The sequence below is a fragment of the Rhinolophus sinicus genome, chromosome 4, assembly GCF_057876585.1.
Source record: "Rhinolophus sinicus isolate RSI-liver-muscle chromosome 4, RSI-T2T, whole genome shotgun sequence".
NCBI lineage: Eukaryota > Metazoa > Chordata > Mammalia > Chiroptera > Rhinolophidae > Rhinolophus > Rhinolophus sinicus.
In genome coordinates, this window is record NC_142504.1 from 11,172,258 (window position 1) to 11,197,959 (window position 25,702).

General features: G+C 44.1%; 1 protein-coding gene across 2 annotated transcripts; it reads right to left on the reverse strand.

Moving 5' to 3' along the window:
- Positions 1-7,525: 7,525 nt before the first annotated feature.
- PPP1R17 (protein phosphatase 1 regulatory subunit 17) lies at positions 7,526-24,892 on the reverse strand. Of its 2 annotated transcripts, XM_088797666.1 has the most exons (6): positions 24,732-24,892; positions 23,336-23,405; positions 19,538-19,661; positions 15,933-16,085; positions 14,507-14,659; positions 7,526-8,764 (listed from the first exon to the last, which is right to left on the reverse strand). In XM_088797666.1, exons 1-6 carry the CDS (start codon positions 24,875-24,877, stop codon positions 8,685-8,687), a joined length of 726 nt encoding a protein of 241 aa, XP_088653792.1. In that variant the 5' UTR covers positions 24,878-24,892; the 3' UTR covers positions 7,526-8,684. The 2 variants fall into 2 exon arrangements, with proteins under 2 accessions (XP_088653792.1, XP_019581771.3); XM_019726212.3 differs by lacking the exon at positions 23,336-23,405 and having other exon boundaries at positions 24,732-24,870.
- Positions 24,893-25,702: the final 810 nt, after the last annotated feature.

Consider the following 25,702-nt stretch of genomic DNA (forward strand, 5'->3'; position numbering starts at 1 on the left):
GAAGCTCACTGTGAGGCTGAAACACACTGGGAGGGGACCGGAAATCCAAGGGTGAGAGTTGACAGAGAGAAGAGAGGCAAATGCAAAAATAATCTGCTAGAGGAGCCCTTACCAGCAGAGAGACACAGAACCTTCTGAGGGGAATATGGTACAAATATGACCAGGGTTTGAATCCCAGGGGTTATACTTGTGTGAGTTTTGGGCACTTACTTTTCTGAGAAATTTCTCCTTCTTAACCTCTGTGAGTGGGATTGTTGGGAGGATGAAACGAAAGTCCATTGGAGAAAGCTTCTGGCACAGGGTAGCTGTGCAAATGATGTCATCTTCCTCCTTCTCCTCCCCCCTTAATGTAGCCTTCTTTGTACAACCATGGAAATGGTTGGGCGTTTAGCCTGGCTCTCTCAAGACCAAAAGCATCTCAGCACGTGTTTGTCTATGGATCGGAGCTTCCTGACTAGCGCTTGTCCAAGCATTGCTGGAAATCTCTCAAACGCCACTATTGTGGTGGTTTAACCTCTCACATGTAACGTGAATTTCCTAAACCCTACTGTCTCCGCTACGTGAGGACGCTAAGCTATCTTCCAGCTTAAAATCTCTTGCTTTTGTATACTCAGTCAGGCTGCTGGGTGGTTGATTCTATTTTCAACCAGAGCCTTCAAAATTACATATCTTGACATTCCAAACCTGCGCTGCCCAAGGCAGGAGCCACTACCCACATGTAGGTATTTAAAATAATCAAAATTAAATAAAATTAAGTATTGAGTTCCTCAGTCTTCCCAGCAACATTTCAAATGCCCAGGAGTCACAGGGTAGCTTGTGCTACCACACCCAACAGCACAGACCTAGAACATTCCCATCGTCACAGGGAGTTCTATTCGTCAGCGCTGTTCCGAAGAATTGGATGTCATTTCCTCATTTAAGCACCGCGATAAAGGAGCCCTGTTGTTGAGAGCCAATCACCTCTCAATGGTGAACATCACCTCTACTCTAGAATTCTCTTTTTGTTGACTTATTCTTCTACTACTCCGGATCAGGGTTCAATTTGCAGTAAAATCGGTCCCAGAATATTCTGCCTGTTGCCAAGCCTTGTGTCCTTGACATTGGTGGGAAAGTACATTTGGGGTTGAGATTTATATGCATACACTCATACACACAAGCATGCAACTGAGGATTTGGTTATGGAGCCTAGGTCTTTACACCTCTTATGACAAATTAAGAATACTCCTATTCTCTCTCTCTCTAAAATGAGTATCTATGGCTGATAGGAATTTTAGTGCAGAGGCAGGGGTTGGTAAAATCAGGCATTGATTTTCTGTAACTCCACTACATCTGAAGTAATGCTTCAAAGTACTAAATGTATAAATATCTGTACCATTGGCAAATGTGCATTGCTCCTTCACCAAATACCCAAATGGAGGGGGAGAAAAAAGCTTCCTCTCTGTTTTGGGTCGTTAGAGCAAAACTCTAGGAGGGGATTTATAACTACACAGTTACAAATTATGAATGTGCATTCGTTCAAGAACTACACCCTGTTGGTTTACTATTGAGTTTTTTTATTGCTGGCTTTTTGCTTTGCGCCATAGGAGAGCGACTGCAGAGTTGGCTGCTGCTCAGACTGTGGAATCACCAGGGACGTTGTTCCTATTCAGAAATGCACGGGGTATATGAGAGACGGAGCTTGCAAACGTGTATATTAAAACCCATACATTACCCACACAATGAAAGCCCTCATCCCACTCCACGAGGGAGGGCTGGGGCTGAGTGTGAACCGAGGCCTCTCACGATGGAGGAGGCTGAAGAGATGCTTGGCCTTCCTAATTACCTAGTTAATGCTTTCTGACCCTGCTCAGCAAAGTGCTAGGGTTTCCTTAAAAGGCCACCAAAGGAGGGGATGCGGAGGAGGGTAGAAGGAGGGGGAAACGTGGGGCTTCCCACTGTACCCCCACTTAGCACCTCAGCTTCTCTGACTTCTATACATTAGACTTCCCCATATGATTTCCTTTCAGCAAAAGACAGCCCCAAACACTTGACAATGAAAGCGCGAAGTTTTCCTGTGGGATTCAGGGCTTAGGGAAGTGCAGGACGGGCCATGGTGCCTGTGGTTTCTTTCTGAGTAGAAGCCTTAGGGCGTGGTATGGGCCTGTGGGCCTCAGCCCTTCCTATGTGTGATAGCTCATTTCAATGAATGGGTGGAATTCATTGCTGTGCCCACTGTCTGTCAGACGGTACACGTGGTCATGCCATGGGATAGGGAAGGCAGGGGAATATGTGGCCGGGCAGACAATGGAGGGCTCATGCAAAAGAGAGAGCTCTGTTTCCCGGAATGTGTGAGACCTTGGCGCCAAGAAATCACAGTCATCTTGACCAGCGCAGTGCAGTTATATCAGTCACTCAGGGCCGAAGACAACCTTGTCAGCGCTACAAGAACTGTGGGAAGTCTCCTTTTGTAAGTTTCTTAAGACGGGTACTCTTATCTTATTAATGCTCACCTTTTCATTCCATCAATCATGCTGCTAAAAAATCTAGTCCGTAAAAAGTGTGGAGAACATGGGCTTTCTGAGAACCACTGCAAAAAATAAAAGGGTGAAAGAAATAGGTGCCCAAACTCGCTCAGGTTCATAGCAGCTCCCTTTCTCTCTCAGTACAGGCAGCCATCTGTCTCTTGGGCCCTAAGGGGCAGACTTACCAGGAGCTTAATGAAGCTTAAACTGTAGGGCCCCTCACTGGCATGGGCTCGCTTGGCTGCTGGGGGTGGCTGGGCGCCATAGAGTGTTCAGGGAAGAGAAAAAGCCAGACGGCCACCAGGAAGTGTTTCTGGCAAGTTGCTAAAGGAATTGCAGGAGAAAAGCACCAGATAGTCTAGATTCTGGAACAAGCCTCTACCACTGGTCTCAACCTCCCCCCACCTGTCTCATCTCCAGGTTTCACACACTTCTTTCTAATTTCTATCTCTCAGCCTATGTTTGCCGGCATCGCTGCTGCTGTTGGGTGCTCCCCTGCTGGTAACTGAGGGTCAGTTTGGTAATTAAGCCTGTAGTTCCAGAAACCCAATAGGGAGTCATATCCTTGACTCTACTTACCCTACAGTGTGTTTCAGACACTCCCCCTAAGGTGATCCCAGAACCCAAGACGTTCTTGCTGAGGTGGACTGCTAATGGAGAGAACTCCCTGGCGCTAAAGAGAAGGGAAGCCCTGGGGAAGGGAAGTCCACGGAGCAGACCAGCTTGCTCTGGCTGATGCGTGCATTCAGCTAGGTCATGACCGTCTGGTCTATTGCAGGAGTTAGAACCTTGTGCTCCTCCAGGTAGGCAGATGGCATGGCAACCTTGACTCTTAGGCTTGGCTTCTTACAAAGTTCACTCACTCACTCACTCACTCACTCACTCACTCACTCACTGACTCACTGGTATTTCTTCAGCCTTCACATCACACTAAACTCTATGCCAGGTACAGGGAATAAGTAGTGTAAAACCAGACACAATCTCTGTGTTCATGGACCTCACACAACAACAAGGAGACAGACGTTAATAGTGTCACAAATGGACGATCATGAAAAGAAATAAGGACCATGGAGAAAAAGAACACAGTTAGGGAACATGCTGGTACTGGGGAAACCCCACCTGGTCCAAAGTGAGAAAGCATTTCCCTGAGGAAGTGGCATTTTTGCTGAGTTGTGAAGGACATCCCTGGGTGGCATGGGGCCAGATGTGGGGTTGCGGGTGGGAGGGAAGGGAGAGGAGTGATCTTGGCAGTGGCAGGATGCTGTGGGAGGAGGGGACTGAACATATTAGGAACTGTCAGGAGGCCACTGTCATTGGAGCACAGAGGGGCTGGAGGGGCAGGCCCTGGGTTGAGATCTCTGCCTTCGTTCTAAACAGTGAGAAGACAATAAGGAGGGGTCCGACTCGGTCAGATTTGTGTTTTGAAAAGGTCACTCAGCTACACAGAACGGCTAATAGGGGATGGAGTGAAGTGGGGAGACAAAAAGAACCCGCTCACTCCCTAAAGCACAGGGTCTGCCACACATGATTACATTTAAGGTGTTGGAGTTGAACATATTTATTTACGTACTTACTCATTCAAAAATTAATCTCCACAGGGAGGGTGGAGCAAAGTCACTACAGGAACCACTTACCGTATTTCCCCGAAAATAAGACCTAGCCGGACCATCAGCTCTAATGCGTCTTTTGGAGCAAAAATTAATTAAAGACGCATTAGAGCTGATGGTCCGACTCGGTCTTATTTTCGGGGAAACACGGTATATAATTCACTCCTTTCTGGACAACTGAAAAACCTCCCTCTTTAACCCTCTCTCTACCCTGGACCCTGCTTATAAGGGGGCGTTTCAGAAAAATATCATAGTATATAAAGAACACTGGGCTAGGAGTTCCGGGATCCGAGTTTCTGTCTTGGCTTCTTGTCCAAGTCAATTTTCCTGGCGACTTAGCTTTCTTACAATTGCTTTTGAGGTTCAAATGAAATGATAGAGGAAAAAAACTGATCAAACGCTGGGGCTCAGATCACACTGTTCCTTTCATGAAGGGTGTTATTTAAGTAGCGATTAAGCAATAAACTTTCAGTATGGCTTATGCATGCTTTGAATTATAAACGTTAAAGTAGATATTGTTTTTCTGGAATTCTAACACATAACTATGAGAACATGAGGATCTATAGTTTACTGCTTTTCTTTAATACCAAGTTCACGTTTGGCATCAGATGGAAGTGACATTGGTTAGGATGAGGACAATTGTCTTCCGTTTTCTGTTTCTTCTCAGCAAGTCTTGCAGGAAGGACCTTGTTAGGAAATACTGATCCCTTTCTTTTGGACAAAGGTCAGCTGATAGCTTGGATTTCCCAGAGCAGAGCTCATTTCAAATAGTATACTGTTTTTCCCATAAATACACTTATCTGTGCACAATCTTCTGCCCTGATTATTTGGCTCAGAAATTATGGTCATTAGGGTGTTCTGAACCTCTGTAGAGATACTTTAAAGCCGGTTCAGAGGCAGGCGTGTATCCAGGAGACCAGGAAGAGGATAGTCTCAGTTCCTCCATTGGGTGTACTCATTCACGGCCTTGGGGAGTTTTCCTGAGTGACACTTTCACACTTACAAATTACAAGTGGCAAGGGAGCCTCCTTTCCCAAGATGACAGAGATTCTACATAATCTAGTCATGTAACTAGCCTCTTATTCTCAGCTAGGAAAAATAATTGCTTGACTAATTTATTTTCATAACTGCATGCTGTCTCAGTCTTTAAGAAAACAACTTGGATAACACAGGTTGTGGGATGGGCAGAAATCACTTCCTTGCATTTAAAAGGACACATGGCTTGAGGCCTTTATGATCCTACCTGATCTTTCAACCCATCTTCTGCTTCTCTGAGTGATAATTAAGCATTAGAAGTTGGCTGTGTGATCTCAGGCACAGCTGTTAAAGAGGGTCTGGGTTTAAATGAAGCTGTCAGTCCTGGGTGGGGCTTTTGAAAGAGAGATAAAGTTTCATGTCTAGTATCTTCTCAGCCCAGATAACCTGGGGTTGGGGTAGATCGCTTCCGAATGAACAAATGGCCAACTGGTTTACCACTTCTTTAGGGATACCTTTAATTTGGGTCTTTTTTCTGAATGGGTGTCATGCGGGGCAGCCTGTGGGGTCTCTGGTTCCGCTTTCCACACAAGAACACAGGATACGGTGAGGCCAAAAAGGAACACCCACGGAGCCATAAGTAGGGGAGTCATATCACTATAGTCTCACTGGAGGCTGGGTTGGAGACACAGGAAGCAGGAGCCACAGAATTCGCAATCCTCACTGCCCTGCTTGCAGGCTCAGCCACCATCTTCTTGCTAGCCCCCCATTTTTCTGCTAGCGTAGCAACAGCAGTTATATTAGTGGCCAATGGCTCACTGGTTACAGCTGACGGCCAACTAGCCACAGCTGATGGCCATCCAATCACAGTTGATGGCCATTTACTACCTGAGCCAGCACCTTTCCACATGAGGCTGAGAGCCTGGAAACTGTACTCTGGCTCTGTTCCCACAATGGGGTACCATGTAATGCTTTTTATCTTCTTAATATGACTATTATTTGGTTGGAAGGAAGTCCTTCACAATGTATTAAGCACAATTTTAATTGGAATGCAATCCTATTACTAAACATCTACTTTACCTGCCCAGAAAAGGACCACATGGGTCAGGAGAAGTGAAGGAAATTTGGTTTCCATCCAAATCACCCCCGTGATGTCCAGGTTTGGTTAGATGTTCTGACTGGCTTTGCCCCTCACCATTCTGTGATTGCTCCTTTGAGGCTGAAGACCATTTTCCCAGAAAGAGGAGGGCTGGTCCTTCAGTGAAAGCTACAGAAGTGATGGTATCTCTCTACTTGAAATACTTCTTCAGATGCTGTGATTAAAGTCCACATAATTGCTACCTATTTAATACCCAGACAAAGGGGATTTGGCAATAGAAAAGGCACAGCCCATCCTCTGGAGGTATCTCAAAATTATCCTGTTGCAGATGGACAGGGCTTTTCGGCTTATAAGGCCCTTTGCCATACATTATCTCATTTAATTCTCAAACTATGAAGCAGACCAAGTAGGGATTATTATCCTCATTTTCAAGATGAAGAAACAAGACTCAGAGAGTTCCAGGGACTTGCTCAGTGTGGCAGAGTTGGGGCTAGAACACAAGGCTTTTGTGTCTACAACAGCTAATCTACGTTCCACGCCACCCCAGGAAGTCAGACATAGGGAGGGCTTTTTAAAGCAGACTGCGAGTTTATCGAGCACACCTTGTGAGAATAGCTTGCAGGAGTACAGCCGCCCACCACCACCACACACACCAGGCTTAGCCAGCAGGTCTGTTAGGACGAGGCTGCATCTGTGTTTTCTTAGTGAAAATCCCTGAGTAAAAATTGCTGCTGGTGGTGATGAAAATCCTATTATCTACACACCTGTACTTGTTTTGGCTTCTTAAAGATTTATGGTGGCTTGTTTCACCGCTTATATCTCAACCAATAGCCTGGCCACAATTTTATTGCCTCCTTCCAAAGCTGAGACTGGGGCTATCAGGAGTGGAAGTGGAACGCGAGGATCAGAGAAGTGACGAATCCTTAGGAACACAAAGTGTAAGTGGGTCTTGCCCAGGGGCTCCAAACCCAAATGTGAAGGCTGGAGGGTGAAGCCAGTGGGTAAATATGCCAGGTGGGGAGGATGGCAAGCTGGAGAATGATATGTTCCTTTGAATAGGGCATCCAGTGCTCAGTGCCAGCTGACGGTTGCCATGCTCCTAATCAGGCCCGGGTTTGCCAGATCAAGGTGTTTTTCCAAGAGGATCTGGAAATCTAGAACTGTGCATACATCGTCCTTACTAGATTGTTAAATATTAATGGCTTATTCAACCATTTATAAACCTCTGTGGGTCAAAAACAAACAAAAAACAAATAATCCCATTGAGTCTCTTTTGCAACCTCTTCTCTTTGAAATTGTAAGTACATAGAAAGTTTTAGGAGAAATGCACCGGGACGTAGGGATGTGGTGAGAAGCATCTTTATTAGCAGCAGGGTCCTGTATCTTCTCCATGTTTGTGAGAAGGACAGGACAGAAGGGATGACCGAACTGCTGGAGCCAGAGTGTACATAAAGCTTCCAAATTATCTCTTGAAGGAAGGATCTGTTCAAATATCCACCTTGCTACCTTTGGGCAATAAGCCTTTCCACTACCATTCCATCATGTGGTGGATAAGGCCATGGTGCAAAGCCTTCCCACAGCACCCACACACTGCAGGCTCCTGCTCACTAGCTAACACCTCATCTTTCCCTCCCATCTAAGAAAGCATACTGGGCTCTAAATAAGTGAGAATGCTAAAAATATAGGAATGGCCTTCCATTGACCTTAATTAATTTTTTAAAAGTAAATTCATCACACATGTTGGTATTTTACCTATTGTTAGTTATGGTTCATTTGTGACACAACTCACAGATTTCAGGACGACATGGTTAAGAGATGTTTTGAACAATAAAGACAAATAGAATATATTGCTAAGCTTCCCAGATAGGCCAGCACTCTCTTCTGGTATTTTCAGTCAAGGTGTGATTGGCTGGGTTGACCACCAGCTCACATAGTCACCTTTAGGGGATCAGTTACAAGAATCTTGGGAATGTCACCAGAGACACTTGGACTCTTGAGAAAGGATAAAAGAGATAAAAGACCATGTTCTCCAAAGCAATCAGAGTTAGAACCCACACATTCCCAACTCCCTAACTGGCAACAGGGAGCCCCTACTTGAACTGGTGTTTGGATGATGTTAAGTCAAGTCCCGCCCGGCAGCATAAACCAATAAATAAAGGACCCCCATGTTCTCTGTGCTCTTTGTTCCATGAATTGATCCAGAAGTGAAACCCTGGAGCTGTCCCTGTTACTCCCTACATAATTTAGGGTGATGATCTGCTTCCTTTCCACCGAATTAGAAAATGAAAATTCAAGAGGTGGGAATAGAAACCAGATTCGAGAGAGACGAGAGAGGCAAAGGGGTGACTGGCACATCTGATATAGCGTGTCTTCTGGGGAAAAGGTGTGTGGATTTTAAAGGCAGACTATGACAAAATGAGAGCAGAAACAAGTCTATTTTTTTCTAGGTCGCCACAGGGAACCCATCTAACCTATTTACAAGTGGTCTCAGGGGAAATATCTTTAAATAGCAATCTTGTCACCATCCTTTTCGTCATCTTCCATGATCACTTTGGGTTTCTCCTCCCTGAGCAGTGTCACACCTGCAAAATAAAGCACAGATCTGCAATTAAGTGCCTCTAATTAAAATATTAGACAGACTTTCAGCAGAGACACAGTGCACAAGAGCACGGCAACCCAGAGACTTTTTAATGGCTGCAAAGCTAACTGCTAAAGGTTGTCAACTGAGAGAGAGGGAGCTGGGTGGCCTTATTTGTCCTTCCCAGAGGAGCTGTGGCTCAATGAGGACACCGCAATGGTTACGAGGGGACACTCAACCTAGAAGTCAGAGCCAACCTTCACTCTCTTCTCTGCATTCTGTGTTTGTGCACGCAGCTCTGTAGCATGGAAAGCACATGTATTTTTGAGTCCAAATGCTTTGCATTTCTCTTTCTTCCACTCATTCTGTGTTGGCGCAGTTAACACCTTCATACCTAAGTTTTCCCATACGTAAAATGAAAGCACTAATATTTATATAAAGGGTTATTTTGCCAAATAAGAAGTATGTGACAATGCTTAGCACTGTGCCACACCTGTGATCAACTACAAGTCAGTTTTTCCCTTCCTTTCACAATTTGCTAGTTTATTTTCCTTCTGTGAAGAACTGGTAAGCCTCATGAAGTCTGTGTGTGAGTGAAACACACACATTTTACCAACATCTGGGAAACATATTGAGCTGAGGCTCTGAACACACCATTTTTAAATGTCAGTACTTGTAGATACTAATAAAGTTTACGTAGTTCAGAGCAAAGTGAGAAAATACAGCATGTGCACGGATTAGTTTTTTTCCTACAGCTGGATGGCTACAATGTTAAAAAGCTGTCCGTTACTTCAAGATGATTCTTTTTCTACTTTGGGGGATTCAAATATCTTTTATGGAAGTTTAGCGATGTTAGATGGTTGCTTATTTAACATTCTTACCAGGCAAAATTTGAAGTTGCTACCCCTATGTTGGGCTCCACAATATTTTGTTCTTAAAAGGTTCCTGGTCTGTGAAATTCAGAAGCTTGGGTGCAATTTTCTGAGCTCATCAGCCCAGAAAAACTCATCCTAGGAGGTGTGGGTGGTTCTGTTCATCATGTGAATTGTGAAGTAGGCTCATTTTTAATAAAAAGACAAAGGAAGCCATGATTCAAGGCCAGTCCTCCATGACTTCTGTCATCCCTCTCCAGCCAGCCAGTTGTGTCCCCCCCCCCAACTCCCCATCTCTGCCAACTCCCCTCTCTTAATTAGTGACCTTTCAGTTCATGAAGCATTTCATAAAGATCTAAACTTAAGGGAGGAAAGCTGTGCCTCACAAGAGGCCTGTCTACAACACTGGAATCCATTCAACAGCAGCAAATTAATGAAAACTATGTGCTGCTCTTAATGACTCTTCATTTGATGCAGTTGCTAGTTTGTTCATATGGGTTCTTTACCAATTAGCTGATATTTATTGGAGGAGAAAACAATTTCAAGAGCCTAGATGAAACTAAGCCTTTTGCATAAATCACTTATGAAACACAGTGGGAGGTATTTTTCTCTTGTACCAGCTGCACAGAGGTTTGGAGTTTTATTTGGAATTCAGGCTATCTTGATGGGAGAGCATGGAGTTAGCTATGCTGAGCCTGCAAACTTTCTGTCCTACCTTCTTTGATATAGCTTCACATTAAGCCGAATGTTGGGTGGAATCAAAATGGGCAAGAACCTTAAAATTCCTGGATCCCAGTAAACTTTCGGATTATTTGGGATATCCTAGAAGCCTAGTCACATGAGCAACTGACCAAAAAAAACAAAACAAAGCAAAAAAAGTCTTGGGATTTCAGGGAAGGGAGGAGTCTGTTTAAATCAAGGTCAGCCCTTCCCAAAGTAGGCTAGGCTTTCCACAGGGATATGGGAGATAATTGCAAGTGGAAAGTGAACTAGCATTGTATTGGTATAGTTAGGCATTCATTTTAGTATCTCATAATGAGAAAGCTGTGGTAGTTCATCAAAATCTGATTTCATGAATATCATGGCTAAGAATGAGGCTTAAATCAATGGTGTCTGTTTATAGCGTCTCTGTATAACCACTATCTTCTTATTCTTGGTGCGTCCTATTGGTGATGTGAAGGTGAACGAGTTTTGCTAAACCCTGGTCTGTCTGGTTTAACCAGATCCTCATGCTCTCCCGTGGGAGGCAGAGGTGTGTCACTGAAGTAATATACTTTAGGGCCAGAAAGCTTTGCCTTTGGTGGTCGTTCAACGTTGAGCGGGTCCCTTAACCTGTGAGCCTCTGTTTATTCACCTGCAAAACTGTAGAAAAAAGAATTTGTATTTCTCACAGAGGTGGATGCTACCAGAAAGACTTAGGCCAGCATTCGTTTAGGCGTCAAACTACACCTGACAGGAAGCTGCATTCAAGTTTTCTTCACATGGTCGGAATCCCTGGACAATCTGTCCGTCTCCCCCACTGAATGGCGAGGTTCTCACAGGGTAGTTTAACATCCAGTACAGTAGGGATTTAGAAAATGTCTGTTCCTTCCCTTCTGCTGTCTATGTAGGAGAGTTTGGGGAACTCGGCTGCATGTCACAGCGTGGTATGTTTTTAAGGCCAAAGCTGTCAGTCCAAGGTTTCTGAGGGCCAATTAGCCTTGAAGCACGCTGTTTTAGGCCACGATTCCACTCAGAGCACTAACTAAAGCTGGTCACCTGCATTACAGACGTGTGCCTCTGATTTAAGGGCTCAGACACCACCCCTCCTGGCAAACCACACCAGAGAGAATGCTCTATTCGCAGCAGGACAGAAGAGATGTCACTTTCAAAGGACATATGAGTCTTCTTCCTATAAGTACAGTATTGAGCTTTGACCTCCAAATGGGCCAATTTTCCAGGAGGACGCGTTTCAATGATTCTAGCCTTGTGATTTTTTTACTTTCCCTGGTTCTTTTGCCACAGATTGCAACTAAAGACGTATTTTTCCTTAAGCAGATCTCAGCTACTCAGTCAGGTCTGACTGATCATAACGCACTGCTCCCTGCCACGAATTCACCAAGGTGGAGGGCCCTACGAACTCTATGCCAAGCTGGGAGCCAACCTTGGGCTGGCCATAAAGCCTGAGATGACTTCGCACTGAGGAGTTGTCTGCCAATAGGAACCAATCAGATAAGCTCATTAACCTAGGGGAATGGTGGCAGTTAGTGAGAGATTTAGAAGAGAGAGCAAATCTTTGTCCAGTCTTCACTTGCCAAAGGCTAATGAGAGAAGACTCTCCGGAGTGCACTTCTCTGTGAGTTGCTCTCAACACCCTTATTAAAACCAATGCGAGTCTCTTTGAACATCTGCTGAAGGCTCTATCCTTATCAGCTTAACTAGCATTTCGATTATTGCCAAATTTTTAGCTGCTAAAAGGCTCTTCAGAAATAAAGTGCTTCAGCTAATATGCTAATAAAAACTAGAATCATAGAACTCAAATCTATAATTGCAAATACAGCACAGAGATTTGCTGATTCAAGGAATTCTACAATGTGTACAGAGCCTATGGATATACAGCCCCCCTCTCCAGCTCTGTGTACTTTGCCCTGTTTGATAAACACTTTTTATTCAAACGGAAGCTGCTGTCTTAGGATGTAGATACTGGGATGCAGGCAGCATCCACTGCCAGATAAACAGAGATCAACATTTTGGGAAGGTCCCTGAACCAGCAGGTTTATAGGAAAATTCTCATCTTCAGGAATGGTTTGACTTATCTCAAAGAATAGGAGGTTGAACAGAGATTGAAGGGGAACTGACATCCATTGAGGTTTTTCAGTAAGCCACGAACTGTGCTAAGTGCTTTATATACTTGATTCGCGTTGGCAATCCTAGGAGACAGGTTTTAAAGTCCTCCTTTCAGAGGTGGATGAAATGATGGAGGCTCTTACTGTTTGTGTTAGTTGCCCAGGGTCACAAAGCTAGAATGGAGCAGAACCAGAGATCAAACCCAGACCTGTCTGACTCCAAAGCCCATATTCAATGCCATGTACTAAGGTGACTCTCTGCCCCCAAATATTTTCGTTCCTCTACCACGTCTTCCCCTAGCAGGACTTCAATAAAAACAAATGCAAGAAAATAATCAATCTCCTAATGGAGAACGTGGAACTGCAGAATTATGACTACCAGATATATGTAAAACATATTAAAAAAAAAGCACCTCCTTACTGAGTGTTGCTATACGTAAGGGACTGAACTAGACATCAAGGCCAGTACCAGTGACATAGGGCAATCCCAGACCAGGTCTCATGAATTCATCAAACAAGTCATTGACGTAAGTCAATTTAAATAGCAGCTACAGCAAAGCAGCAAGAACAATAAGAATATCTTGGTATTTGCACGCCTGTGTCTAATACAGAGCTAGTGAGTTCAGAAGAGAAGAGATTCATTTTGGAGTTAGAGGGGTCTTTGCACTGGCTGAACCTTTCAAGGTGACGGGAATCTGGGCAGAGGCAGAGCTTGGGGCAAATACATGATGGGCTGGAGAATCAGTGCAGGTGGGAATGTATGTAACATATGAGAAGCACGGCTGAGGCACGTTCAGGCCCTCCCAATTGGTCCTTGGTCTATTTCTCCAGAGATGTGCCTCTGCATGCTCCAGGCCTCCTTGCCTGGTCTGCTCCTCAGAAATCATTGACCCTGTCTGCAGCCCTGCCAGCCTTTTCATGATGTCTTCTTCTGAGCTGTCTTTCCAAGTGTTTTCTTTATCAAATGAAATAATGGGGGAACATGGTTTTTTGCAACAACCAAATGCCATCTCCTCCCAAAAATGTGCCATCTGGGTATCTATAATGCTGAAAATCCAACCCATAGCATAGTGCAATGAAAACCTGCCCACAGATGAGACAGACCTGGGTTGGAACCCCAGTGTTTGATGTTGAACATAATTTGATCCATTCATCTATCATCTAATTATTCCGTCATCAATCCCATCAGCCAGTCAGCCATCCATCCATCAACTTCATCCACAGAAGACTTCAAAATGGCTGTTACTCAAATGCTCAGTTTCTTTATTTGTAAAGGGGATAATAGCTACTTTATTGTGTTACTCAGTTGATTTTTAAAAATCCATGAGAATGCCAAACTCAGTACCTAACATTTAGTACGGTCTCAATAGACGTTAGTACACGTTTTCCTCTACCAGCCCCCCAACTTTCTTTATAACACACACACACACACACAAACACACACACATACACACAGTCTTACACTCTAATCATGAATGTACATGTCTTATTCCCCAACTTGCACATGAAATTCTCTAGGACAAGACTATACACTGACTGCCTTCCAACCCGGGTTAATGCACAAGGTTCAGCAAGATTTCTTGGTTTGATTTGATACATATTAAGATATCTACCATTATTTCTGCATCTCTCTGTCTCTCCCTCTCTCTTTCTCTTGTTTTGAGGATTTGATCAATAGATCCAGGTGTTTTCAGAGCATCAGCCAGCAGCTATAGGATGTATGATCCACAGAAGACCAGGGAAGAGGGTATTTCAACTTTTCTCAAGGACCCACTGACATTTCTATTTCATGAACTCAGGAAATTTGACCAGTTCTGCTGAAGCATGAGGAATGCTCTGACTCTCGCTCCATCTCCGTGTCAGCCCTGGGGAAGCAGCCAACGGAGGTAAACCTGAAAACAGCAGTAAATGCTGCTCCTCCCCAGAGCACTTCTGTGTGACACAGACTGCTGGGCCAGGACAGAGGCCAGGCCTGTGGCACCTCCAGATGGTAATGCTCTTGACCTGTTCCCACCACCCCCTGTAAATGGCCTGCGCCAGCTCTTTTACCTGCTGCAAAGGGAGACATGTGCAGGGCAGGTGTGTCTTTTCTCCTTGGCTTTTTCTGTTCCAGGTCAGTGTTATGAAGAGCTGGACTCATTTTGCCCTTTGGCTGTCTCTCTTGGACCTCATATCTTTCAATTACATGTTCTGAAAGCACACCTGCATAGTTAGGGGAACAGAGGGAGAAAGACAGTCAAATACAAATAGATATGCTCGTACACAAGAGCTGGGCATCCATATTTGCACAGATACCTGGTGATGGGCGTCAGTGTATCTCTTCAAACTTATTTTCATAAAAGCAGTTCCTTTATAAGAATTAGTATTGATTGAGGCTACCCCAGAGAACATCTTCTGTGCAAAGGGTTTTACGTGCCTGATTTGAATTTAATGATACTACCACCATTGCATGTCTGAGGCAAGTGAAGCAAAGGAATGTACCCACAGTAACTCAGCTCACAGGTGTCAGAGCCAGGAATGGAGCCCAGGGTCATTGCCTCCAAAGGCCATCCTTGTCAGAGACATGGATTATTTGCTGACCCTCAAGCCACATGCTCCAGTCATCAATGACTTAATTGGTTCTCTACCTCCACCCACCTGCTTTCTCATCTCTCTTCTACCTGTGAAGTTTTTCTCCAGTTATAAACTCTCTAAAAACAGTCTCCCCTCTATAAATTTTCCACAATTCACTGCCCAGACTGAGATCCTGAGGTCTTTAACTAAGGACCTCCATTATGACATTACTTCTTCCTGTGTATTTCAGTGCTTCTGTTAATTTATTTACTTATTTAAAATTAAATTTATTGGGGTAACATTGGTCCTTCCCAGAACTCTCTGTATTTTATTTGCTTTGTATCCCTCCGAGTGGGTTGTGAATTGAGAGGACTTTAAATAAGTGGCCTGGAGGGAAGGAGAGAAGGAAATAAGACAAAACAAAACATTGGGGAACAAGAGTGTCACACGTCCCATGCAAGTTTGTTATAGAGACACATTAGCTATTTACCAAACCATTTAGCTTTTGGCCTGGGCAGCCAGGAGAGGCCCGTGACTGTAGGAAGTGATGTCACTTGTGGCCTCTGTGTCCCTCGTGCCTACAGGATGCTGATGTGCATGGTGCCTTCAGATGCCATGGACCGATGATGTCTTGACCCCATCAGCCGGAGGCCCTGAATGACCATTTGGAGCAGAGCCTGCCTCTCCTGACCCGACTTCCACTACTGGTGAGTGAAAAACTAAACTTGTAGTGTGTTATGCCACTAATATTTTTGAATTTATGGGCTATTGCAGCTGGACATATTGTAACTAAGACAGATACAGAGCACGTACCAACAATTAAAAAAATCCACATTTGTCAGGAAATATTATAAGACCAATGTGATCTGGTGGCAAGCGGTTTCCCTTTCCAGATGTGCACACTGACCTCAACGTTCGTTACCTGGTATAAAAGGTGGGATGTGCAGTGCCGGTGTATCTTTCCTCCTCGGTTTTTTTTGGTCTGACTCAATGTTCAGGGTGGCCTGTGCATTTTTCCCCTTTCTTGGCTTCTTTTTGAGCTCACAGTCCTTAATGAACTGGTCTGAAAGATCATCTGACAAGATGCAAAGAAAAACAGAGCATGACATGAGTAAGGGGCTTGTCACAGACTGGTTGGTTTCCAAATCCACCTGCTGAAAGGGGCAGAAGGCATGGATCTGAGAAAGAAACACAAGCCTTTATTTTGGTCTCTTCTACGGAAAACTTAATAGCTGTGTATGAATACATATAATAAAATGGAAAACTCAAATTCTGTGAAACTCCCAGTGAAGAGAACTCAAATAGGATGAACAATCAAGACAAGAGGAACTTTAAGATATTGGTAGGCAAGCCACAGAGTGGGTTCGAGTTATGCTTCTGCTGGGAGAACGGGTTCTCTGTGCCAAATGCTCCTTCTTAACTTCCTTTGCTCAAGGCTTGCTCTCTTTGGAGACCCCAAGGGTCAGTAGGAGCCTTCTGCTCTCTTGGGTCTTACCGTAGAGTACTCAGCAAATTACTCTCACTGTACGTCTGTGATCAGCCAAATCACACCGATGAGTCACACTTGGGCTTCACCGTCGGTCTTTTCACTGCCCCTGGCTTTGCCCTCCTCCTATCTGCCCCTCCGATCTTGCTCCCCTCCTACTTTAAGGCTCAGAATATTAGCTAATTTATTTAATCTTAACCCAAGGTCCTCTTGTCTTCTTATTTATCTCTACTTTTTTTCAGGCCCCTGCATTACATCACCAGAGCTTTTGAGGCCTGGATCCATCATCAGATGTAACTATACGTAATTAATCTGATCACTTACCCATTGACGTACCTTCTTTCCTCCTTTCTCTTTCTCTCTGATTCCTCTATGCTTTGGTTTTGTTGCCCTCCCCTGAGATCCTCTGTCATGGCTCTAGAACTTGTTCATTCTATAATGATTCATCCCCTGATCTAGAAAGAGCTGTTTTAGAGATTAAGGGTTATATCCTTTTTGTAATTTTATTTTTAATTGCCTTTCCTTCCAATAAATGCATGTGGAATGGTGAATAGGTGGAGTTAGACTGATCTGAGTTCAAATCTTGACTCTGTTACTTGCTAGTTCTGAGAACTTGGGTCTTAATTACTAGGAACTACTATTCTCTCAGCTTTTAAAGGGAGATAATATTAAATCAGTGTGTGTGTGTGTGTGTGTGTGAGAGAGAGAGAGAGAGAGAGAGAGAGAGAGAGAGAACTAAATTTGCTAATATTGATAAAGCATCTGATACATTCAATATATTTCAGATGCTCAAAACATTCATTCTGGCCATCACTCACCTGCTAACACATTCCACTGGGCCCAGAGGAAAGCGCCCCTCCCCCCACTTCATAAGTCCTTCCAAACTAACCCCAGTCCTGGGTGCCCGTTCTCATTTTCTGAATACCCACAGCATTTTTGCTCATGTAACACCTTTAAAAGATGATCTAGTTATTATTTCTGCATATGTCTTCTTTGCCCTCTTTGATGACAGGTATCTTGTGTTTTATCTCCTTAGCAACAATGAACAAATATTTGTTGAATGTATGCTTGAATAAATGAACTCAAGCATCTTATGTGTAAGGAGCTATTCTGTTAGGATTCAAAGAAGCTACAAGGCAATAAAGCTATTTATCTTCTCTGAAAACTGACTATCGCCTGGATACAGTCTGGGTAGACCTACAACTATAAATGAATTTGGGGAAATTCAGATATTAGTTGGATCTTTTCAACTCACTCCCTCCCTCCCTCTTTCCTTTCTTCCTTCTCTCCTTTCTCTTTCTCTCTTTTTCTTTCTCTTTTATGAAAATATTCAGGTCAATTTCTTTCAAACATTGAGGATTAAATGTGTTAAACCCTTTTCACTTTAGTTTTGTGAATCTAGACATAACCTGTGTCATTTCAATAAATATTGATTAAACTTCTATTGTATGTTAGGCCTTGAGCTAAACTCTAGAACTAAAAAGACAAGAAATGGTCCTTGATTTCAAGTTACTTATGGTCTATTGGGCTTTATATCTGGCTGACCCTTTGGTTTAGAAAACCCAATATACACGAGGAACCTACCATCATAAATATTTATTAACTATACATTGTAATGGCTGCATCATCAAAACATCACAATACATAACCGAAACTCAAATAACACCATTCTCTTCAGCCATATTTAATAGTAGTAAATATTTCCTTTCACGCAAAAGGTTTTAATAATTACTATTTAATCGTTTCAATTTAATAAACATTTATTGAGATTGTACTGTGTTATAAGGTATTAGACTATTTGCTTTCAAGTTGACATACATGCAAAAAGAGGTGAAAGGGGAACTTTACTGAGCAGTATTTACGTACTATGGGATTTCACATCATTCTAGTGTGTGGGATGCACCAGCATGTTTTCTAATTTGTCAGTGCCTGCGTTTTACCAGTTATTAAATATTCACATCATCCTGAACACATTATCTCTTTTAGTTCTCACACCAATGCTACAATTTGCAGATGAGGAAACTGAGGTTTAGAAGGCCAGATAAAAGGCTGAAGGTTATACGGAAGGCAGGTAGTGGCATCAGACTTAAATCCAGGCTCTTGGGGATGTGAATGCCTGGCTGAAAACGCAATTTGAAAGATTTGTTACCACATCGTGCAGTTAATTTCCGCCATGTTAGACATACCATAGACATTTATTGAAGGAATGAGCGTTGCTCAGCATGGGTGCTGCCCTGCTGTGGGGTCTCGGGAGGTACAACCGGGATGATATGGGCTAGTCACGGGTCCCCATTCAGTCCCAGGATGCAGCTCAGTCCACGGTACAGAGACCAAGCATTTGCTTCAATTTTGACTTTGATTTCAATTACACATTTTCCCCTTTTTGGAGAAATCTCAAACATAAACTATCTTGATGGCAAATGGGGAGAGGGGAGAGGCTGGGGGAGTTACAACCAGGCGAGGCATAAACAAAGGCTATGAATATGCAAAAGGCCCATCCATCAAAAGTCTGAGTGTCTCATTTTTAGAAATGGGTAGAGGCAGAAATGTTTCTGGTATTTTCATTACAAAGGTTATGCAAAAAGTCAGTTCTGGAAAGGAAACAGATTGACAATAAAGCAGAAAAAGGCTATTTAAAATTCTGTCTTGATAGGCAAAGAGAGATATTTGAAATATTTTATTGGCACTGCACATGGGGTGCAAGTATGCCGGGGAAATACTGGAAACAAGCTAGACTGCCACATTCCATTTATTGTCTCAAAAATGCTCTGCCTGGAACCCTTTCAGACCCCCAAAAAGATGACAGTGTCTTCTTTCTTTTTTTTTTTTTTAACTCTTATGAACTTCTCTCTAGTGCTTCAACTAATATTTACAGGGCAGACCCCACAGACTCTGGCTATTTGTCCATCTGGTGTTGGCTGTTCTTTGAAGGCACAAACTGTCAGGCTCCAAGGGGCCTCCCCCCAACTTGCCTGCAAACTAAATGGCAGAGACCCCCTCTTTCCGACTTCCACTACTGACATTCCCACGGGAGCATTTACCTAAGTGGCTGCAGCGAGGGTCGAGCTTGTCCAGTCTGTCTTCTGAGAGCTCCAGTGGCTGCATTTGCTCAGTGGACATCATCAAAGGAGGGTTGGTGTGTATTTCTCCTGCAGCACTACAGAGCTACAGGACACAAGGCCATTAGTATATCTTCTTTCATTCACTTGTTAAATGAGCATATTTATTGAGCACTTATTATGTTCCCATTTCAATCCTGTTTTTCAAGCCTGCTTCTTCTACTTAGCTACTAGAAGCTCTAATGTAAGATTTAAGCCAAAATAAATGAAACACTCACACTCTTTCACACACACACACACACACACACACACGCATGCATGTGTGCACGCATGCACATACACATGTGAATTTATCGGTAATTGTCATGTATCAAATATTCAATATTTGCCCTCTCTCAGCAGCACTATGGGAATTTCAGAATGAACACTTGTCAACTCTGAATTATAAATGAGTTAGCTGAGAGTTACAGAAAATCTTGATTAAACCTTGCCTATACTTTCTCTTTCGAGTTCTGCAAAGTAAGATGCCTGCTTCACAGCTGAGAAAACTAAGGTTCAGAATATTTAACTAATGTATTCAATCACACATCTATTAAGTAGCCAAGCCTGGATCCAAACCCACTTCTGCAGACTTCTACTAGACACTCAAGTCTCTTAAAAATAAAGGGAATTTTTTTATCCCCAATTGAACAAGCCTTCTGGTTTTCGACCATTACATCTTGTAACGGTAATGAGACTTCCTCTCTATCCATATTACCCTGGTGATAGAGACGTGGTAGGAGAAAAACTAAGTCTTGAAATAGATCTTTATTTTCTCCCTACAGATTCCTGACATTAAAGCAATGTCTCCCCTTCCCCCCCCCCCCCATTTCTCATCTTTCCTAGACCACAAATCCATTGAACTTTCCAGAGCTATTAGTTGTAGCCATTGTCCAGGAGAAGTGGAGATCTAGGATAGACCCGTGTCAAGTCAGAATGAGAGATGAGTTCATTGAAATTTACAGGAAATCTTCATGGGAGCCTGCCTAGATTCTGTTTCTTAAGTTTTTTCACATAGTTCATTCCTCGTGTCCTGCCATAGCCAACAATGGTTGGAGAAGAATAAGATTAAAATGACCTCACTTACCCTCTTCTCTTGATTTCTGGATCCCTGGCATGCAAACCAGCTGTGTTAACATTTCAAGCTCAGAGAATTAGTTCGACTCAGTTGTCTTATGAGGAATAAGCCAGTTTTCTCTGAAAAGGTTGGAGGGCTTCTCCTCCTCTGAGCTGAGATCATTGCATAGCAGATGGAGCCATTAGCGGATTACTTGAGCCCGGCTTTTAGTGTCACTCTGAGCAGACTGATTGTACTGAGTGACTGCAGCAGAAATCAATTTAGACCACTGTGTTTAGTGTTTGTATAGAGACTTCCAAGTCCCTGGGACCAGGAGGAAGTATGCTGTTAACTTGGGTGGCCAGCCCCCACCTGCTTGAGTGGAAAGGAAAGCTATGGGACCATCTCTCAGGAGGAGGGAGTCAGTGCTGAGGTCTAGAGGCAAAGTTACAGCCTCAGCTATGGCCTGTGCCCTACTTAGCTACCATTCCTCTTCTTGGGGAAGAAAGACGTTAGCTCTGTCATAGACTTTGGGCTGAAAATCACGCCATGCAGAACCTGGTCAAGATAGTCATTCTCCAGAAGAAGAAACTAAGGCTCAAGTGAGAGGTTCAAGTGACCAAATATTAGTGGCACGCTTAAGAGTCAGCGTCCTCACCTGACATCAGGCCTCCCACTTTCTATGCTAGGCCTACCTGACAACAGTGCCCCCCTCCAGCTCTGCAGCCTAAGGTAAGCTGTTCTTTGTACTTAGATCACATGGCTCACTAGATGGTTATTTAATTTAAACCTGCACTTTCAAGTCGAGTAGATCTAGGTTACCTCTCAGCTCTTTCACTAGATCAAGGTTACCTCTCAGCTCTTTCACTAGATCAAGGTTACCTCTCAGCTCTTTCACTAGATCAAGGTTACCTCTCAGCTCTTTCACTAGATCAAGGTTACCTCTCAGCTCTTTCACTAGACCAAGGTTACCTCTCAGCTCTTTCACTAAAATGACGTACGACTTTGATGAAGTAGCCAAATCTTCATGATGTCATGAGAGTACATGGCGCCCAAGTGCAACATAATCCTTCATACCCGTTCTCCCTACAAGCTATGTCTGCTGTGATAGATTCTGCAAAGGCTGGCACCTTGGGAGTGTGCCCAGAGACGGGCGCCCAGGGACGTATGTCCCTTTCTGCCCCCACCCTCTCATTTTTTACCCTGCTTTCTTATCTGTACAATAGAGATAATAGTATCTATCTCACAGAGTTACTCTGAAGATGAAATAGGATAGCTTCATGCTTTGTATGTTGTAGGTGCTTGAGTAAGTGGCAGCCATTGTTACGTAACATTGGTCTCTACCTAACTAAACAGTTGCCTGCTGAAGACCAGGTGTATAACTGAAAAACTCTGGAAGATTTGGGATTTTCCATTACAAAAGTACTCTGTCTGGGCAGAGATGTGTTTTGCCCCTGGGATTCAAAGACACTTTTTGTCATGGATGATGTCATTACAATCAGGGCAGAAAACCTTCCCACAAAGGAAAAAACAAATACGAGGAAGAGAGAGAGATTTGGAGTTTAGCATCGCCTTATTACCCCTCGTCATTGTATCTGCCTGCTGAGCGTCAGCATGACATGACCCCATCGCCCTACCCACTCTCCACGTCCGTCCTCAGTGAGGACGGGTGCCCCCTAGGATTGAGCCCCTGTAAGACATGAGCTGGTCTGATTCTTGACTAAGAAAAGAATGTTTCTCTTTCCTATTCCTGATCTGCCCTTGCATTCCTCTCTTTAATTCAGTCTCCACCCCAAGCACCAGGGAAGGGACGCTGCTCTTGTCGCACTGCCCTGGGAAGGTTTCATCATCTTCCTCAGTGGCTCGCTGTGCTGTAATCTGGGAACTTTCTGAAGCACCAGCCCTTTCTTTCAGACCTAAGTACCTGCTTCTTTGGGTCTTCAGATTCCAACCAAAGGGCTAGGCCTTAGGAGACTCTCTGGGGGTGTTTCATAACTGTTCTCTAGTACAGAGATTTGTGACCCTCTAACATTCTCTTGCCTCTGACTGCTTCGGTGAGGTCTTTTAATTTTAACACGCACACAGTGATGTCTTGGACTACTACTGTGATTGTCAATGCCGGCCCACCCACACTCACCTGAAAAGCCTGGAGCCACAGGTGCTGCGAACATCAGGAAATTTTTGTTATGTAACACCCCAGAGGGGTCTCAGGAAGCACCCAAACCACATTCCTTACTTCTGCAGCACAAATGTGGATATTTGGACTACATGGCATAACTAAAGACTGCAAAAAAATTCATATCCTGTCAGTCAGGTGTTGCTACCAAATGAAACGTTATGTTGAACTTATCAACAACAAAAAGCTTTTGGTTTTCAAAGCGTTTCAGGTGTCTCAATGAGAGAATAAAGAAGTGTGGGTCGGTATTATGTTTTCCACTGTTGTTTGAGAGAATGTGGGTGGTTTTTGTGCAGCACGTACAAGAGGCAAAGTGACATCGTTTCAGGGGTTGAGGAGGTTTTCAAGACCCCGATGCTAAACTTCTTGCAACTTCTTCTTGCTAATTCTTACATTGGACAAAACCCCGTTTTTCCCACAGAGAGACACTTGTAAAGCAAATACCACCAAGAGAAAAGCTATATTACTAATGTTGCAATATACATGGGTTATTAATGACATAAGTCACCTTCTCTTTTGAGAGCAGGAACTGAAATGTCCAGGGACCCGGGTGCCGCCGGGGAAGGAATCCCACCGAGTTGCAGAAGGACAGACACCAGAACAGCCTGCTAAAGCTGAGGAGACATTTAGGGGAGCCTGCCTTCACTAGCTCAGAGCCAGTTACTACTTCAGGAAGAGAGTAGTACTATTTCTATAGCTGAAAAAGCTGGGTCAGCTCAATTTGAGGTCAGAAGCTGGTCTGGGCCTTTTGTCCTTTCTCTTAACACTGATTAGATTTCTCAGTTGGGTGTCACAATACATAGTTTAATTCACGGACAGAAAACTCCTCACTGACTGCAAGCTTTTGGTGCTGCAAGGCAATATGAGGTAGAAATAATTGTTGGGTTACTTGTACCACTCTCCAGCTGGGGGAACTTGGGAAAGTTGTATGTCCTCTTGGAAGCTCAGTTTCCACATCTGTAAAATGGGCCTGATAGTGGCCCTTCTCCAGGGTTGTTGAGGATATTAATGATACAGTGTGTGCAAAGCTCCCAGCCCTGACCCCAGCACACATACTAACTCTGTTAAGAAATGTGAGTTGCCTTCTTTGCTCTTTCAATCCTTACCTTGTGATTATAATATATATGTCTCAATTGAATGCTTGGAATCATTTCCTTGTCCTATCTCTGGCCTTTTCTGAATCTAATGATGAGATCATACGAGTGCAAGGTACAGACCAACAGCAAACACCCATTGCTAGGTCATGGGAGCATGGTAATACTCTGGAGCCAGCTGACAGCTGTGTGGTGTTCTAAAGAATTTCCCCAAAGTAATCAAGCCTGGGTTTACTTGGTGGAATAAAAAGTGAGAAGGTAAGTCTACAGCACAAGGCGGTGTCTGGTTACAGTACCCTCTGGTTATGTAAAATTCATATCCTTTGTTATATCTCTTTTTAACCGGAGGATTGAATTCAAGTCCAAAAGGGCCACATTTTAAAGTCAAAGTTGTGCATTTAGAAGACCTAAATGTGCAGTATTCCTGGAGGAGTGACTCTTCCTTGAAGTAGGACACGGAGAGGGTTTTGATAAGCACACTCTCCCCTGCTTGGAAAGATAAGCCTCCCCAAGCTGCTGCGTGAATATGCAGCTACACTGTACCATCTTGAAACTTCGCAATTTAATTTGCAAGGGCTCCGGCTCTTACAGATCCCAGGACTCTACCTCCCTTGGAAAAACGACTGGAAAGTGGTGACTTTTCCTGCTCCTCACCTAGCCCCAGCTTAGCCTTGCTCCAGAAAGCATGCCCTCCTCCCAGCTACTTCCTGCAGCCTTCTTTGTCCCAACAACAACAAAAACCCTGTACCTTACCAGAAACTTGCTTTTCTTCCCCCAAAAGTTCTCAGAGTGAAAATCCGAAGCACTTACCAATCAGAGCAGGTGCTGGGAGGGGAAGGCGAGCGACGGGGAAGGTGAGGTTCCTGCCTGAAGCTGGGCCGGCTCCTGGGCTGCAGTGGCGTCGGTTGCCCGGCTCCAGCTCCTCTTATCAAGGGACCAGCTGCTGCTGTTGCCATGGGGATGCTCTGTTTCTCAGGCGCCAGGGCAAGGGGGATGGAGAGGGAAAGAGGACTAATCTCACAGCCACTGCTCCCAACTGCAATAATTGTCCCTTGCAGAAACACAATACACAGAGTTGTGTTTTGAGTACCTAGTGTGCACGGCTGGGCTGGAGAAACCCAGACAGACCAGCTAGATCCTCTAATATGCAGGACAACCCTAGCAGTAGATGTTTTGGGCCTCACTTTGCAAATATGGAAACTGAGGCCCAGAGAGGTTAAGTGGCTTGCCCCAAAGTTGCCACAACAGAAAGTGGCTGAGGGGGGTGGTGAGTCTCACAGAAGAGGTATGAGTGCCTGTTATTTCCTTTCCTTCCTGAGGTTGCACAGAGCACAGGTCCTGACAAGCCCCTCGTTGGCTTCGAGAACCTGCTGGTCACTGCTATTTGCCAACATCCCCAATAATAGGGCCGGACCACTAGTAAACTCATCGTGAGGTTGGCTCCGAGGGTTAGATTTTCTTAAGAGGGCATGGTAACAGATCAGTAGGGAATGGGCTTCCTTGTTTGATCCAGTTTGTCTTGGTCCTTATTGGAATTCCTAAATAGAGATGGAGGCTGCCAAAAGGCAATGCTCCTGGCTAGGACGGGAGACCCCTAGATGCTGAGGGGAGGTCCGTGGAGGCAGCTCTGTGCTCCAAACTGCCTGCTTCTTTCTTCTTATTGACAGCCTTGCTGGCCAATGGGTTAACAACATCTTTATTTCCAAACTTGGTTGGAAAAATATACTTTCTTCCTAAACTCTTCAATTCTTTTTTTTCAATTCAACCTTTTTTATTTTTAA